We start from the raw sequence: 13764 nt of genomic DNA on the forward strand, positions 1-13764 counted from the left end.
CACCCTGTCCTACCTAATCTCTCTGCTGATCTCTTATCTCATATTTCATATCCCCAACTCCTGGATGTACAATCGATATTTTTGACTCAACATGTCCAAAGCCCAATTCATTACTTTTCCCTTAAACCCTCCCAATCTCCTACCATTCCTATGGCTGTAGAGGGCAACACCATTTTTTTCAATCTCACACTTGAAACTTAGGCATTATCATCAAGACTTCACTAACTCTCACTGCTCATATCTAAACTATTCCAAAGATCTCATACTTTTACCTTTGCAGCATTTCTCTAATTCCCCCTTTCCTTCTCTGACTCTGCCATCACCTCATGCAGACCCTCATCACCTCACTCCTACACTATTACAATAGGTTCTTGGTAGCTGTTACTGTGGATAGAGTGCCATACCCAGAGTCAAAAAGATTCATCTTCCTAAATTCAAATTTAGCTTCAGATACTTACAAGCTGTGTGACCCTGGGCAAGTCATTTAATCCTGTCTCAATTTCCTCATCCATAAAATGAAATGGAAATGGCAAACTACTCTAGGATCTTTGTCAAGAAAACCCCAAATGGGGTCAATAAGAGTCAGATACTACTGAACAAGAACAAGTTGAGTCTACCTGCCCTAAATCTTTTCCCACTCCAATCCATCCTCCATTCAGTCACCAAAGTGGTTTTCCTAAAGGGCAGGTCTAACTGGGTCACTTCCCCTATTTAATAAACTCTAGTGACTCCCTATTACCTCCAGGATCAAATGCAGAATCCTTTGATGTTTTATAATCCAGCACCATTCTACCTTTCCAGTCTCTTTATATCTTACTCTCTACCACATATTCTTCAATAGAGACACAGGCTTCCTTGCTATTTCATAAACAGGGAACCCCACCTCTGGGCTCCAGGAATTTTCTATGTCTATCCCCCATGCCTAGAATGCTCTCCCTCCTCATCTCTGTCTGGTGACTTCTTTTAAGTTTCAAAAAAATCTCATCTTCTACAGGAAGCCTTTTCCATCCCCTCTTAATTCTAGTGCCTTCCACCTATTTGTACTGTATATAGCTTATTTGTACATATTTGTTTGCCTGATATTCCCTCCCCCCCATTTGATTTTGAGTTCTTTGAGGGTAGAGACTATCCTTTCTATCTTTTTATATCCTCAGTACATTAGTGCTTAATAAATATTTATTAACTGATGGACAGAGTAGTCTATGAGTTTTGGGCAAAGGACTGCCTCTGAACTTTAGTTCCTCATCTGAAAACAACCTTTGAAAACAACCTCTAAGGTCCCTTCCAAGTTCCAAATCTTTGTGCCTATGAGCCATGAGTTTGGCACCCTATCCTGTGCTGCTTTAACACATGACAAACATAGAATTAAACTGGGTCCTCCCTCCTGGAGCTCATCTCTTGCTAAATTCCAGCCAACCCCTTTTTCTATTCTACTCCCTCAGTTATAGGAGAGTTGCCTGCTTTCAGTGTCTTTTGTCCTATCTGCCCCCTCTAGCCCCCATCTATTGTCAATTGTGCTTTTTTATATTGATGGTAGAACAAGTTACCGCCTTCTGTCTGCCTCATCCTATATGTTGCAATTGGAGATTATGTCCTCCAAGAAGTCTTCCTGATTTATTACTTGCTTGTTCTCCAATCTATCAGAAACCTCTAACTCACCCTTGCCCTTCCCCTCTATGCTTCTAGCAACTCCAAGGGAAAGCTATTCTAACAAAATAATCTTCTAACTGAATATTTAAGTTTGATAAAATCAGACTTCTTCTGCTTGACCCCAGAAGATACAATAGATTAGAATTAATGAGACAGATGTGAATAAAAACTTTCTAATCTTTGCACACCTGGGGAATGGGCTTCCTTGAGTGGTAGTGATTTCCCCATCAATGGAGAGATGTTCAAATGGAGGCTGGAAAGCTGATGAAATAATTCACATTCGTATTGAACTAGATAACATCTGAGGACATTTTTAACTCTGTAATTCTATGATATCATTTCTCATAAATTCTCTAAAACTGGAAAGGACTTTAGAGGTCATTGAGGTCAACTCCCTTATTTTATACATGAGTAAACTGAGGTCCAGAAAGGTTAAGTGATTTTTCTCAGACTGTGATGCTAGAGAACAGTCTAAGGACCCAGAGCCTAGTGGAGTAGGCACATAATAAATGTTTATTGAATGACTAACAAGAAAAGAACAGACTTTACAACCACTGTTGGCAAAGCAATGAATCATCTCTTACTACCTCTACCTCTCCAACCCTAATTCTCACTAGATCTCTGGTATTCACCCATCCCAGGGCTATGAGTGGGAGGAAGAAATTTAAATGGAGTCTTGGTGAATTTCTATAAATTCCTGCCCTGCCTTTCTTTTGGACATGGGGTACACAGTCCTCTTGATCCTCCTTCTTACACAGCCCCCAAAGTCCAGACTGAACATAAAACCTGTGCAGACTCCAGGAATGGCTGACAGTCCTCACAACAATCCTTAGCTTTAGATATTTACAATTGAACAATGACAACTTGAGTCTACCTGCCCTAAATCTTTTCCCACTCCAATCCATCTTCCATTCAAGGGATGAAACTTGGGGGTCTGGCAAGTGTGGCAAAGCTCCCCATATGGAGGGAGAATAAGTGAGGCCTGGGCATGAGAGAGGATGCTGCAGCTAGAAGGAACAGCAAGGCAGGTTCTTGGGGGTCAGGACTTACTTCCACATGGCAAAGAAAGCAGGAAGATAGATCAGCGGGGCAAGTGTGATGATTCCCGTTTTTGTTTTTTTTACAAATCAAGAAAGTGAGATGTAGGAAAATGAAGTGAATTGTTGAGGCTCACACAAGAGGCGTCCATAACTGGATTAAAACTGATTAGATCCACTGCTCTATTGGATGGTGCTTCCTCTAGATCTCAATAGTCATCCCTTTCCTTGACTGGTCATTGAGTTCTCCACAATCCACCTGTTCTTCCCGCCCACTGCTGCCCAATTCAGCTGGGATTGGGGCAGTGGACTGAGCTAGACCTAGGTTCTCTCTCCCTGCCAGCCCTCTCCCCTTCTGGCTAGATGTGACTTTCCAGACAAGACACACCCAGTAAGAAAGCCTAGGTATAGCTGGGAATGAGAATCCAAGGGCCCGTGGCGACGGCCCCTAGAACTGACCCAAACCCCTTTCTGGCTTCTAGAGGAATCCTCTGCTGGGGTCTGCAGGAAGGGAGGGAGGCTAACCATCCTCCTGGTTATAAACCCCCTTCGCTCACCCTATTGCCCCTTGGCAACCAACCTACCAGAACTCGGATCCCATGTTTCACCGCCCCCTCCTTGCCCCCTAGTAGCCGCCCTCCCCCAGTCTCCCTGCCTCGTGCAGACAGACTCAGCCAAAATCCGGGGCTGGGGGAGGCTGCTGTCCCTGCAGCTCCAGCGCCTAGCCTCTGCTGGCCTGACAGTGCCCGCTCCCGTCTCTCGGCAGCCGAACGGTGAGAAAAAATGTTCCGATCCCTTATCGACCACCTCCCCGCTCCTACCCCTCCCCTCGGGCTCCCGGCTCCCAGACACCTCCCCCTCCCCGGGCCAGAAATAGATTTCTCTCTCGCTCGCTCGCTCGCTGGCTCGCTCGCTCGCCCTCTCGCGCTCACTCTTACCTCCCTCCCTTTCGTCTTTTTTTTTTTAAATCCCCTCCCCTCTTCCTCAGCTTGGAGCCCTGAGCATCTCTCCCCGCCGCAGCAGCGGCAGCAGCAGCAGCAGCAGCAGCAGCAGTGGGCAGAAGGGAGAGAGAGAGAGAGAGAGAGAGAGAGAGAGAGAGAGAGAGAGAGAGAGAGAGAGAGAGAGAGAGAGAGAGAGAGAGAGAGAGAGGGCGCTGGCCCCGGGTGTGAGGGAGCCAGGGGCTGACAGCGCTCGGAGCCCCAGCAGCTGGGAGAGCCGGCCTCCCCCGCCGCCAGGCTTGAGCAGCCCAGTCCCCGGCGTGCGCCTGCCTGCTGCGGCCCCGAGCTCCGACCCAGGGGCCGGAGGGCTAGCCATCTCTTCCATCCATCCACCTTCTGATTTCTGTTTTATTTTTCTTTCTCCCCACTCCGCCCTTCTCCACTCCCCACCCTTTCTCGCTTTCTCCCTCCCTCTTTTCTTCTATCTCTCTCTCTTTTCTTTCCTCCCTTTGCTTCCTCCTCCTCCTCCTCCACCTTCCCCTTTTCTTCTGTCCTCTCCTCCTCCTCTCTCGCCTCTCCTCGGCGCCCCTCGGGGTCTCTCTCTCGCTGCCTGCTCTCTCTTCCTCCTCCTCCTCCTCCTCCTCCTCCTCCTCCTCTTCTCCCTTCGTGCTTCCAGACGCCCGGGTCTTCAATGCGTTCCTGGCGGGCAGGATGCTGGGCACCTCCCTCAAGAGCCTGCAGCCCGATGTGGAACTAAGCGGCGGCGAGGGCTCCGAAGAGCTCCGGGGCTTCGGCAAGAAGGCGGCCGAGGGCAAGAGCATGATGCCCAAGCGGACCAAGCCTCCCGGCGGCGGGGTGGCCAAGGCCGGCGCCGGAGAGCTGAAGGTCTTCAAGTCCGGCAGTGTGGACAGCCGGCCCCCGCCGCCGCCGGCTTCCAACCTCCGCAAGCAGAAGTCCCTCACCAACCTCTCCTTCCTGACCGACTCGGAGAAGAAGATGCAGCTCTACGAGCCCCAGTGGAGCGACGACATGGCCAAGACGCCCAAGGGCTTCGGCAAGGGGGGGCCCAAGGGTCGGGAGGCGCCCCTCATGTCCAAGACGCTCTCCAAATCGGAACACTCCCTCTTCCAGGCCAAAATGACCTCCGGGGGGGTGGCCAAGCCCCCGTTGGCCCCGTTGGCCCCAGGCCTGGGCAAGCCCAGCCGAATCCCCCGGGGTCCCTACGCTGAGGTGAAGCCCCTCAGTAAGGCCCCCGAGGCCGGGGTCAGCGATGACAGCAAGTCTGACGACGAGCTTCTGTCCAGCAAGGCCAAGGGGCAGAAGGGGGCACCCCCACCGCCCGCTGGCAAGAGCCAGGAGGAGCGAGCCTTCCTGAAGGTAGACCCCGAGCTCGTGGTGACTGTGCTGGGAGACCTGGAGCAGCTGCTTTTCAGTCAGATGTTGGGTGAGTGTCCCGTGGCCCCAGCTTCCACCCGCTACTCGCCTCACTCTTCCCTCCACGGAGTTGGGGAATTGGAGCTCGAAGTTTGGGGGAATGAGGGAGGCTACAGCCCCTTAGGCTCCCCAGGGGTGGCCTGGAGTAGGTCTGGTCGGGCGCCATCAGGAGTGGGTTTAGGGGGCCGCCCCCTAAAGCCAATGCTAAGATCACTGATTCCCCGAATTGCCATGTGGACCCCCCACTCCCACCTGGGGGATGCATCTGGAGCACGATCTGGAGATGCTCCGACTTCCCTGGGAAGTGAGATTGGGGACTTAGAGGAAGAGAAGAGTGAGAAGTCTAAAGGAAAGAGGAGTCTGGAGAGGTGAGCTAGGGAGTGGCTGGATTTTGGAAGGGGTGGGGGAGATTCCCCACTTCCTCCTGCAGACATCCAGTGTAAGCCCGTGGGACTTCCAAGGCCCTGCTAGTTGGGCTCCGACTCCCTGGGATAAGCTCTGCTGAGGCGGCCCTGATTCTCCTCCTCCCACTCCCAGCTCCGTTTTCTTTAAGGCTGCTGAAGGGTCCGAGATTTTCAAAGGAGCTTTCCTCCTTTGCCAAGGAGTTTGGCCTTTAAAGAAAACAAGGAAACTGGCTCAAAGAAGGGAATGTGGACTCACAGCCCCTGATGACTTAGAACAATGCTTTCTTTGGCAAAGGAATAAGGGACATAGCCTCTATTGTTCTCATAGCCCAAAGTGATGATTTTAAAAAACCTAGAGCACTTGATTTGAGGGGGTAGGGAGGTAGGGAGTTAATTTCTGCAGAATGGGAATCAGGGATGAAACTTGGGGGTCCTGCAAGCATGGCAAAGCTCCTCATATGCAGAAAGGATAAGTGAGGCCTGGGCATGAGAGAGGATGCTGCAGCTAGAAGGAGCAGCAAGGCAGGTTCTTAGAGGTCAGGGCTTACTTTCATTGCAAAAAAAAAAAAGATTTATCTTGGAACTGGGTGCCGATCACCCTAGGGTGGGGGACGGGGGGAAGAGGGGGGGTGTGACTACACTCCTGCGTAAAGGGGAAGGACTAAGCATGGGCTGCTACATGAGTGACAGAGATGCAGCAGGAATAGGGAGGGGATTTTGGCTGGAGAAGGTGGGGAGTTGGATTCACCCCACCCCCTTGCAGATCCTTAAGGAGATCCACTTGACCTCTCAGTGAGGGGATCACCTGCCCAGAGGCAAGGGGAATGGATTTAGGGACTAGGTATTTCCTAAAGGGACTTTTAAGCAAGAAGAAGGTACCTAAGAATAAAGGAGGGAGAATATTAGAAAGAGACAAGACTCGTTCTGCTCCTATTGACCTTTCCACCTGCTGCTCACAATACTTATGGTAGGGAAAGACAAGGACTGATTGGATAATGGCCTAAGTCTTAATCAAGAGATTCAGAGAAAGCACTTGTAGGGGCATCTGCAGAACAGTGGCAAGGGGAGTGGTTTCCTACCCTTTTTAGGTATGGCACTGGCACATCTGCAAGTGCCAAGGGAAAGTAAGGAATGAAGCTACAGCAGGTATTGCTGAGAATTACTAGAAAGTTGGTGAGATTAACTAGACTTCCCCTACCCACCCCCTATTGCTGGCCAATGTGATGACTCAGCAGAGCTGGCCTCAAATCTGTAATCCCTACCCCCCCCAAAAAAAATTGACCAGGAAGGCAGGTCTCCAGGATATCCCCCATCTTCCCCTGCCAGAACTCAATTTCTATGATGGAAAAAGGCAACTCTCCAAAATGGATTGAGCTTGGGAAGGTGCCTAGAAATAAGAGAGGGGAGGAGGCAAAGGAGGAGATGCCCACCTATCTATCTGTATGACTTTTAGATTATCAGAACACTTCTAAATGCAACACCTCACAATAAGCCTGGAAGGGTTTTCAAAACTGGGAGCTGGAGATTAAATGATGCCCAAGATCACCTAGCAGAGCCTAGAGCCCAGATCTGCCTCCTACTCTAGCATTCTTTCCAGACCAGATCTGGAAAATCATGAGAAGGGAACCTACCAAGACCAAGGTGGTTGGGGCAGGGAAGCTTAGATTTACCCAAGCAACATCTACCTCCACCTGGGGGAGCAGGATGCTAAATGTGTTCAGAGGAAAGTGCCACTCCCCAAGAGCAGAACTCTGATTCATCCTAACTTTGTCCTATGGCTCAGCATACAAGTACTACCATTAAGTAGAGATGGATAGTGATTTTCCCATTTGCTAGTACCCACCTAGCCCCAAATTATTATGAGATATTTTATCTTTATTTAGCTGTGTACATGTTGTTTTCTCCTATGTAAACTCATTGAGTTTAGGGAGTATATCATCCTTGTATGTGCTTGGACAGCATCTCACACGTAGGAAGGAAGGAAGGAAGGAAGGAAGGAAGGAAGGAAGGAAGGAAGGAAGGAAGGAAGGAAGGAAGGAAGGAAGGAAGGAAGGAAGGAAGGGAAGGAAGGAAGGAAGGAAGGAAGGAAGGAAGGAAGGAAGGAAGGAAAAGGAAGGAAGGAAGGAAAAGGAAGGAAGGAGTGAATGAATGAGCGAGTGAGTGAGTGAGTGAGTGAGTGAGTGAGTGAGTGCATGAATGAAGAGAAGAAAAGGGATCATTTATTGTTCCCAATCAGAATAAGGGAATATTCTGTTAGCAAATGAAGTAATTGCAGAGTATGAATACCAGACTCTGAAGCTGAGTTAGAGGAAGGGGTTTCTGGGTATGGGAAGTGAGTGTCCCCAAAAGGGTGCTTTGTGTCCTCCTTTATAAAGGGAGAAAGAAAAGGTGATTGCAGGGTACAATTAGGGGTCAGACTGTATCGCATGAGTGTACTGCAAGTATCTAAGATAGCAGACCCACTGAAGAGCCTACTGAGGTAGGGTGAGAAATTTGGGGTCCAGAGCCCAGCACATATGAAGTTGGTTATTATTTTCCTTGTCATTAAAAAGCCAAGATTGAGTTCCCAGGCCAAGAACCTGACAGCAGCCAAGTAATAAGGTCTGGAGTAGGTTACTAGGACAGCAGGCACCAAGTGAGAGGTTTTCTGGAATGAAAGGGAAAAGTGGGGTTGAAATCTGATCACTCCCTTCCCAGGAATCAGCTGGGGCCCAGATGCGTAAAGGATTGCTCCCTCAGTCACCTTGAAATCAGCCAAATTGTTAGCAATCGAGCACTGGGGAAAATCCTGGGAAATTTGAAGTTGGGAAATAGAGCGATGGAAACAGAAACTACCCCACCCCAACAGGATTTTGAATTCATGAGATTTCATGGAACAGTTTGGCTCCAGGGAAGAGATGGGGGCACTGAGACCTGGCCTAAGACAAGGCCAAAGACAAAATTCCCTTTGCCAATATACTATGTGATCTAGCTTAGTTAGCTGCAAATTAGGAAAAGCCTCTCCCATCTCTCTCTGTTTCTCTCTGTCATTTTTGACTCTCTGTCTCTCTCTGTCTCTGTCTGTCTGTCTGTCTCTCCCCACCCCTCTCTCTTTCTCTGTATGTATGTGTGTCTGTCTCTCTGTCTTTGTCTACCTCTGTCTTTCTGTCTTTATCTCTATCTCTGGCTCTGGCTCTCTCTCTCTCTCTCTCTCTCTCTCTCTCTCTCTCTCTCTCTCTCTCTCTTTCTGTCTGTCTGTCTGTCTGTCTCTCTCTCTCTCTCTCTCTCTCTGTTTGTCTGTTTGTGTCTTTCTCTTTCTCTGCTCTGTCCCTGTCTCTCTCTCTCTCTCTTTTTCCCTTCCCTCCCTCTCTCAGAGTTTGGGAATGAAAGCCTGAGAAAAAACTCCAAATTCTCTGGAAAGAGAAAGTGGAAACATATTGACTATTAATAAATAATGGTTAAACATTAATGATGTTGATAATGTGATTCATAATATTTTTCCTACCTTAATGTTTAGGACCAAAGCAAGTTCAATTTCTTATGCTTCACTAAACATTCTACCTCCAGGCAAACTCAGCAAATGAGAAAGCTGAGGCTAACTCAAGTTTAGAGTGTGGACATCCAGGAACTTGGACATCCAGTGCCATTCACTCACAAGAAGGACCCCATGGGCTTAAAGTTGCTGTAGCAACATCTTTGTGGTCAGAAGCTTAGGTCAAAATCCAGTGAACAAGGATGACCATGTCTCTCTAGATTTTAAGGAAATTTTGCTTTGAGATGTCCTGGGTCTATAAAAGGAAAAAGAACATTAGAAAGATTAATTTTTGTTTTTCTATTTTTAAGAACAGGGACTAGTTGTTTTGTTTTTATTGGGGTGTGTGTGTGTGTGTGGTGTGTGTGTGTGTGTGTGTGTGTGTGTAAAGAGAGATTGTTTTGTCTTGTTTTGTCTTTCTTTGTATCTCCAGTGCTTAGTGAAGGACCTGGCACATATTAAATATTATTACCCCAGCTATGTAGCTAAGTGGATAGAACTGGCCTCAGTTTTAAGATGCCATGGGCTCAAGTACTACTTCAAATGCACATAATATGTGATCCTAAGTAAGTCACTTATCATCTCAATGATCTAGGAGATTCTTATGACTTTGACTTGCCCAAAGACACACAGATAGCAAGAGACAGAGTCAAGATTTGATCTTGGTTCTTCCTAATTCCAAAAACAGTATTCTTTCCACTGGGCCACTCTGCCTTACTTCTCAGCCCTAAGAAGAAAATTAATAATTTGTACAACCTGATTTGGTAAATGATGGCCCTCACATTAGGAGTCCTAGGTGAGCTTAGTTCTATCTCTGTCATTCTTGTCAGTGAGACCACCTTTATTTGTCTGGTGGGTTGGAGAAGTACATGGAGAAGAGTAGCTAAAACTAATTCTCTCCCTAGACTTGCTGTGTCACCTTGAACAAATCTCTATTTCTTTGGGTCCCTATAACTAATGGATGAGGTGTGGACAGATAACATTGGTAGCATAGGAATAATAACTTCCATTGTGATAGCCCTTTAAGGTTGACAAAGCATGAAATACTTTTAAGCTTCTCAAAAGAAACATTTTTCAAAAAAAGGAAACTGATGCTATTTAGGCTTCTACATTGGGGTTAATGCTGAGAGATATATTTCTCATGATCCTTTATTAGTTGTCTATAATCTATGTCCTCTCAAAAGCCCTGCATTCATATAACTCAGGATGACAGTGGGTAGGATGTCCTTTATCTGATTCATCCCATTGGTCAACATTGTACCTAGAGGAGCTACAGTGGGAGATTGTCTACCTCCAGGCTAACTTATGGTTTTTAAATTATTTGGAGAAAAATCCACAAGATTATAGGAAAGGGCAACAGGTCCAGAGAGGTTAACATGATCACATAGGTTATAAACAACAGAGTCCAGTTTAGATCCCAGGTTTTCTGATTCTAAATCCAGTACTTTTTCCACTGTACCATAAATAACTGAGCATTAAACTTCACACATATGTGTAATATGGTAGGCTCTCAATGACTATTTTTTGAATGAATGGACCGTCAGATTGTCCGTTCTCCCAAGAGAAGGTAGAGGTGAGAGACAGAAGTACATAGAACTTCTATCCTTTACCATGTTTTGTGTAGATGAGAAAAGGGTATTGAGGAAGGGGAAAGAGAGCAGGGAGAAGTAGAGCATTTCCACTGCAGTGTAAACAGGCCTTGGGAAATGCCCTTCATGAGTCCTTGATATTATAGCACCAGCTCAGTTCTTAAACTCTGGATCCTACAATCGGGCAAAAGAGGTGATCAAATTGAGCTACTAGCCCTTATATCCAGGGCTCACCTAACCATTTGCTCCAGGTTAGATATGGGACTGTGATTACCAGTCTTGGAGAGATTTCTCTCCATCCTCTTTTGTGCTTCATCCCTGAGTAGAGAAGGGCAACAGGGACAGACCTATCCCCCTATATTTGCTATTTTGGGCCCTATCAGCATAAATCTGGGCTCTATGCCAGCTTGGCATTCAAAGAAAACAGAGACCTCCTGCAGTAAACCCACCACCACAATCACTCCTCTCCATCTCACATGGAAATCCTTGGGTGCCAGATACTTTTATTTCTTTCCCATTGCCTCAAACATAAATTGACCCTCCCACACACAAACCCATTCTACTGGCTTCAGGACATAATGATTTCTTGAAGGGGGGAGAAGGGGGAAGAGAATCAGACCAAAAATAGCCTAAATCTTTTCTAATCTGGGCATGGTCTTGAGAGTCAGGGCTGCTAATCTCACCGGTCTCCCTGATTCCCCTACCACTGCAGCATACTGCAGTACTTTCCCAGCTGTAGCTGAGGAGGGAGAAGCAATTCACACACACATACACAGACACATACGCGTGCACACACACACACACACACACACACACAAACATAGACACACACATAGATGTGTGCACATATATACATATTTATATACATATAAATACACACACACACCCCTTTCCTGCTTGTCCTTGAAATTTCCTCAAATTATATTCACTGGAGCAATCTCCTGCACAGAATTCTGTCCTAGGCCCATCCCCACAAACCCAATCTAGTGATTCCCCATTCCATTGGAGGACAGCTTTCATTGTTAGAAAGTTCTTCTTTATAGTTTGTTAAAATTTGTTTCATTGCAACTTCCACCCACCAGTTCTAGTTCTGCTCCCTCAAGCCAAGAAAACACAGATGACAGTCCTTAAAACATATCAAGAGAACTATTATGAGCAGGAAGGGACCTTAGAGATGACCACACAGCCCTATTTTATAGATATGTTAACTGAGAGGTAGAAAGATTAAATGATTTGCAAAATGTTCCAGATGCAGTAGGTAGCAGATGTGGGATTAGAACCCTTGCTCTCTCTTTTCCCTGCACTTCATTGCCTTTCATATCAGGACCCCAGTATTTCTCCCTTTGTGTTTTCCATTGGAAATAAACCTATCAGTTTTCCACCTGCAAATCTTGATCCATCACTGGAGAACCTGGCAACAACCCTAGGAGAAGTAAGGACAACTCTGGATTCCTAATAAGCCTGGTGACAAAAAGAGTCATTTACCTTCTGGACTTTTGCCTTTCTCAGATTGTCACCAAAGTGGCTCATCTCCCACCAATATACAGACCAATACCAGGGACACTCAGCCCAGCACAAGTGAGCCTCCTCCCTCCCAGGCCTGTCCTTCTGCCTCCAGAACGTGAAAGAGCTCTAGAGAGAGAGAGAGAGAAGAACTAAGGGAAGGAAAGAGCAAGGGAAGGGGAAATAGATGCCACATGTTTCTCATTTGCTCTGGCTGACCTCCCCCCCCCTCCCCAACACCCTGTTTGGATTACCCAGGCATGTTTGATGTCCTGAGCCTATAGCCTTCCCTCTCCCACACAGGAAGGACCAGGGGGCCAGGGACAAGCCTTGTGGGCTGGCTCAGGTTGGAGCCCCCAGCTGGAGTAGGAGGCTGACCCTCAAAACTGGGGCCAGCCCAACCCCCACCTCCCCAGCGCAGCTGCTTCTAGGGTTGGGGCCTCCTGCCAGAAGGGAGAAGACCAGGGACCCCTAAGTTCTCTTTTAGCTCATTCATCCAAGCAGGGCTTGGACTTCTCTGTGGAGCAGCAGGAATGGAGGTTCGTGCTGGGAAATTGCCTAGAGCGATATTTGTATCTCCCTGCTGGGGGTCTAGTTTTTACCAACACAGATGAGGAGTCAGGGACAAGGCTATATGTTAAGGATGTGGCTGCTTCAGTTATAGAAATGATCTCCATGTACCAATGGGCTGCGGAGGGTGTGAGGAGAAAGAAGTGCATTGGTTGGCTAAGGGGAAATCAGAAGCAACATTAGTCCTGGAACTGGAGACTTTAAAATGTGCCTCAATTACTTTTTTTGAAAGCACTAGAGGGAGCAGCATGATACAAAGGAATAAGCCCTGGCTCTGAACTCAGAGGATCTAGATTAAAATTCTCATTGACTTAGGTGAGTCATTAATCTCCTTGGACCTCAGTTTCTTCATCTATAAAATTCGGGATAGAGCTAAACAGCCTCTGAGGGTACTTCAGCCCTAGACCTATGATACCATGGTCATCTAGATAGATATGGGTAGGACTAATGGGAGAAGGAAGGGAACAGAAAACAGCCCAGGCTCTGGAATACCTATGTGGTCTTTGGGGACAGTGTTCCTATACTCCAGCTTCTTCTGTTGCAGGCTGGCTCTAGTGAGTCTCAGGTCTCAGCTGCCAGGTCCACTGGAGGACAGCTAGTTTGACATCCAGTTTTCCTCCAGCCAAACCTCAGGGAAGCTGCCAGGGGCTGCCAGCAACTCCAGCTTGTCTCCTGTCACCCTGGAATCTATTTTAAACATCTCAATGATACATTTCAGGGCCACTGAAGTTGCAGGGCTCTTGGCAAGCATTTGTGGGGAATGGAGGGGAGGGGAATAAGAAAATGGCCAGACATCCCTCACTGCTCCTCACAGATTCAGCATCCAAAGAATCATAGGTGGTAGGGTCATGTGGCGAACAGAAGAACTTCCTTAGATGGTGAACTCCCATTTGGGCATTTCTGTAAGAGCCAATCATTGCCATGGGTCCAGGTCCTCTGTGTCTGAGGCATGATAAGGAGGTGGAGAATGCCATGCAAGTGAAGCTTTCTGGGTAGATTATGTAAAGAATCAGCCTTGTGACAGGTGGAGGTGGCTGAAAAGTGAGTCCTAAAAGGCAAATGTTGTTTTGATGGATATGTGCTCATGTCCATCTTGTACATATGTTTCTGTCTATGCATGGGCATGTC

General features: G+C 47.3%; 1 protein-coding gene across 5 annotated transcripts in view; it reads left to right on the forward strand.

Annotated features, from left to right (window-relative positions):
• The window catches only part of NAV1 (neuron navigator 1), a 351815-nt gene that overhangs the window by 155179 nt on the left and 182872 nt on the right, over positions 1–13764 (forward strand). For 4 of the 5 annotated variants that reach the window (XM_074222356.1, XM_074222354.1, XM_074222355.1 and 1 more), the window contains exon 4: positions 4302–5069. The exons of the other annotated variant lie outside the window; for it this stretch is intronic. In XM_074222356.1, the coding sequence (XP_074078457.1) occupies positions 4302–5069 (768 nt within the window). The remainder of the gene's footprint in view (positions 1–4301; positions 5070–13764) is intronic. 5 annotated transcript variants of the gene reach the window in all.

This window comes from Macrotis lagotis, chromosome 2, assembly GCF_037893015.1.
Source record: "Macrotis lagotis isolate mMagLag1 chromosome 2, bilby.v1.9.chrom.fasta, whole genome shotgun sequence".
Classification (NCBI taxonomy): Eukaryota; Metazoa; Chordata; class Mammalia; order Peramelemorphia; family Peramelidae; genus Macrotis; species Macrotis lagotis.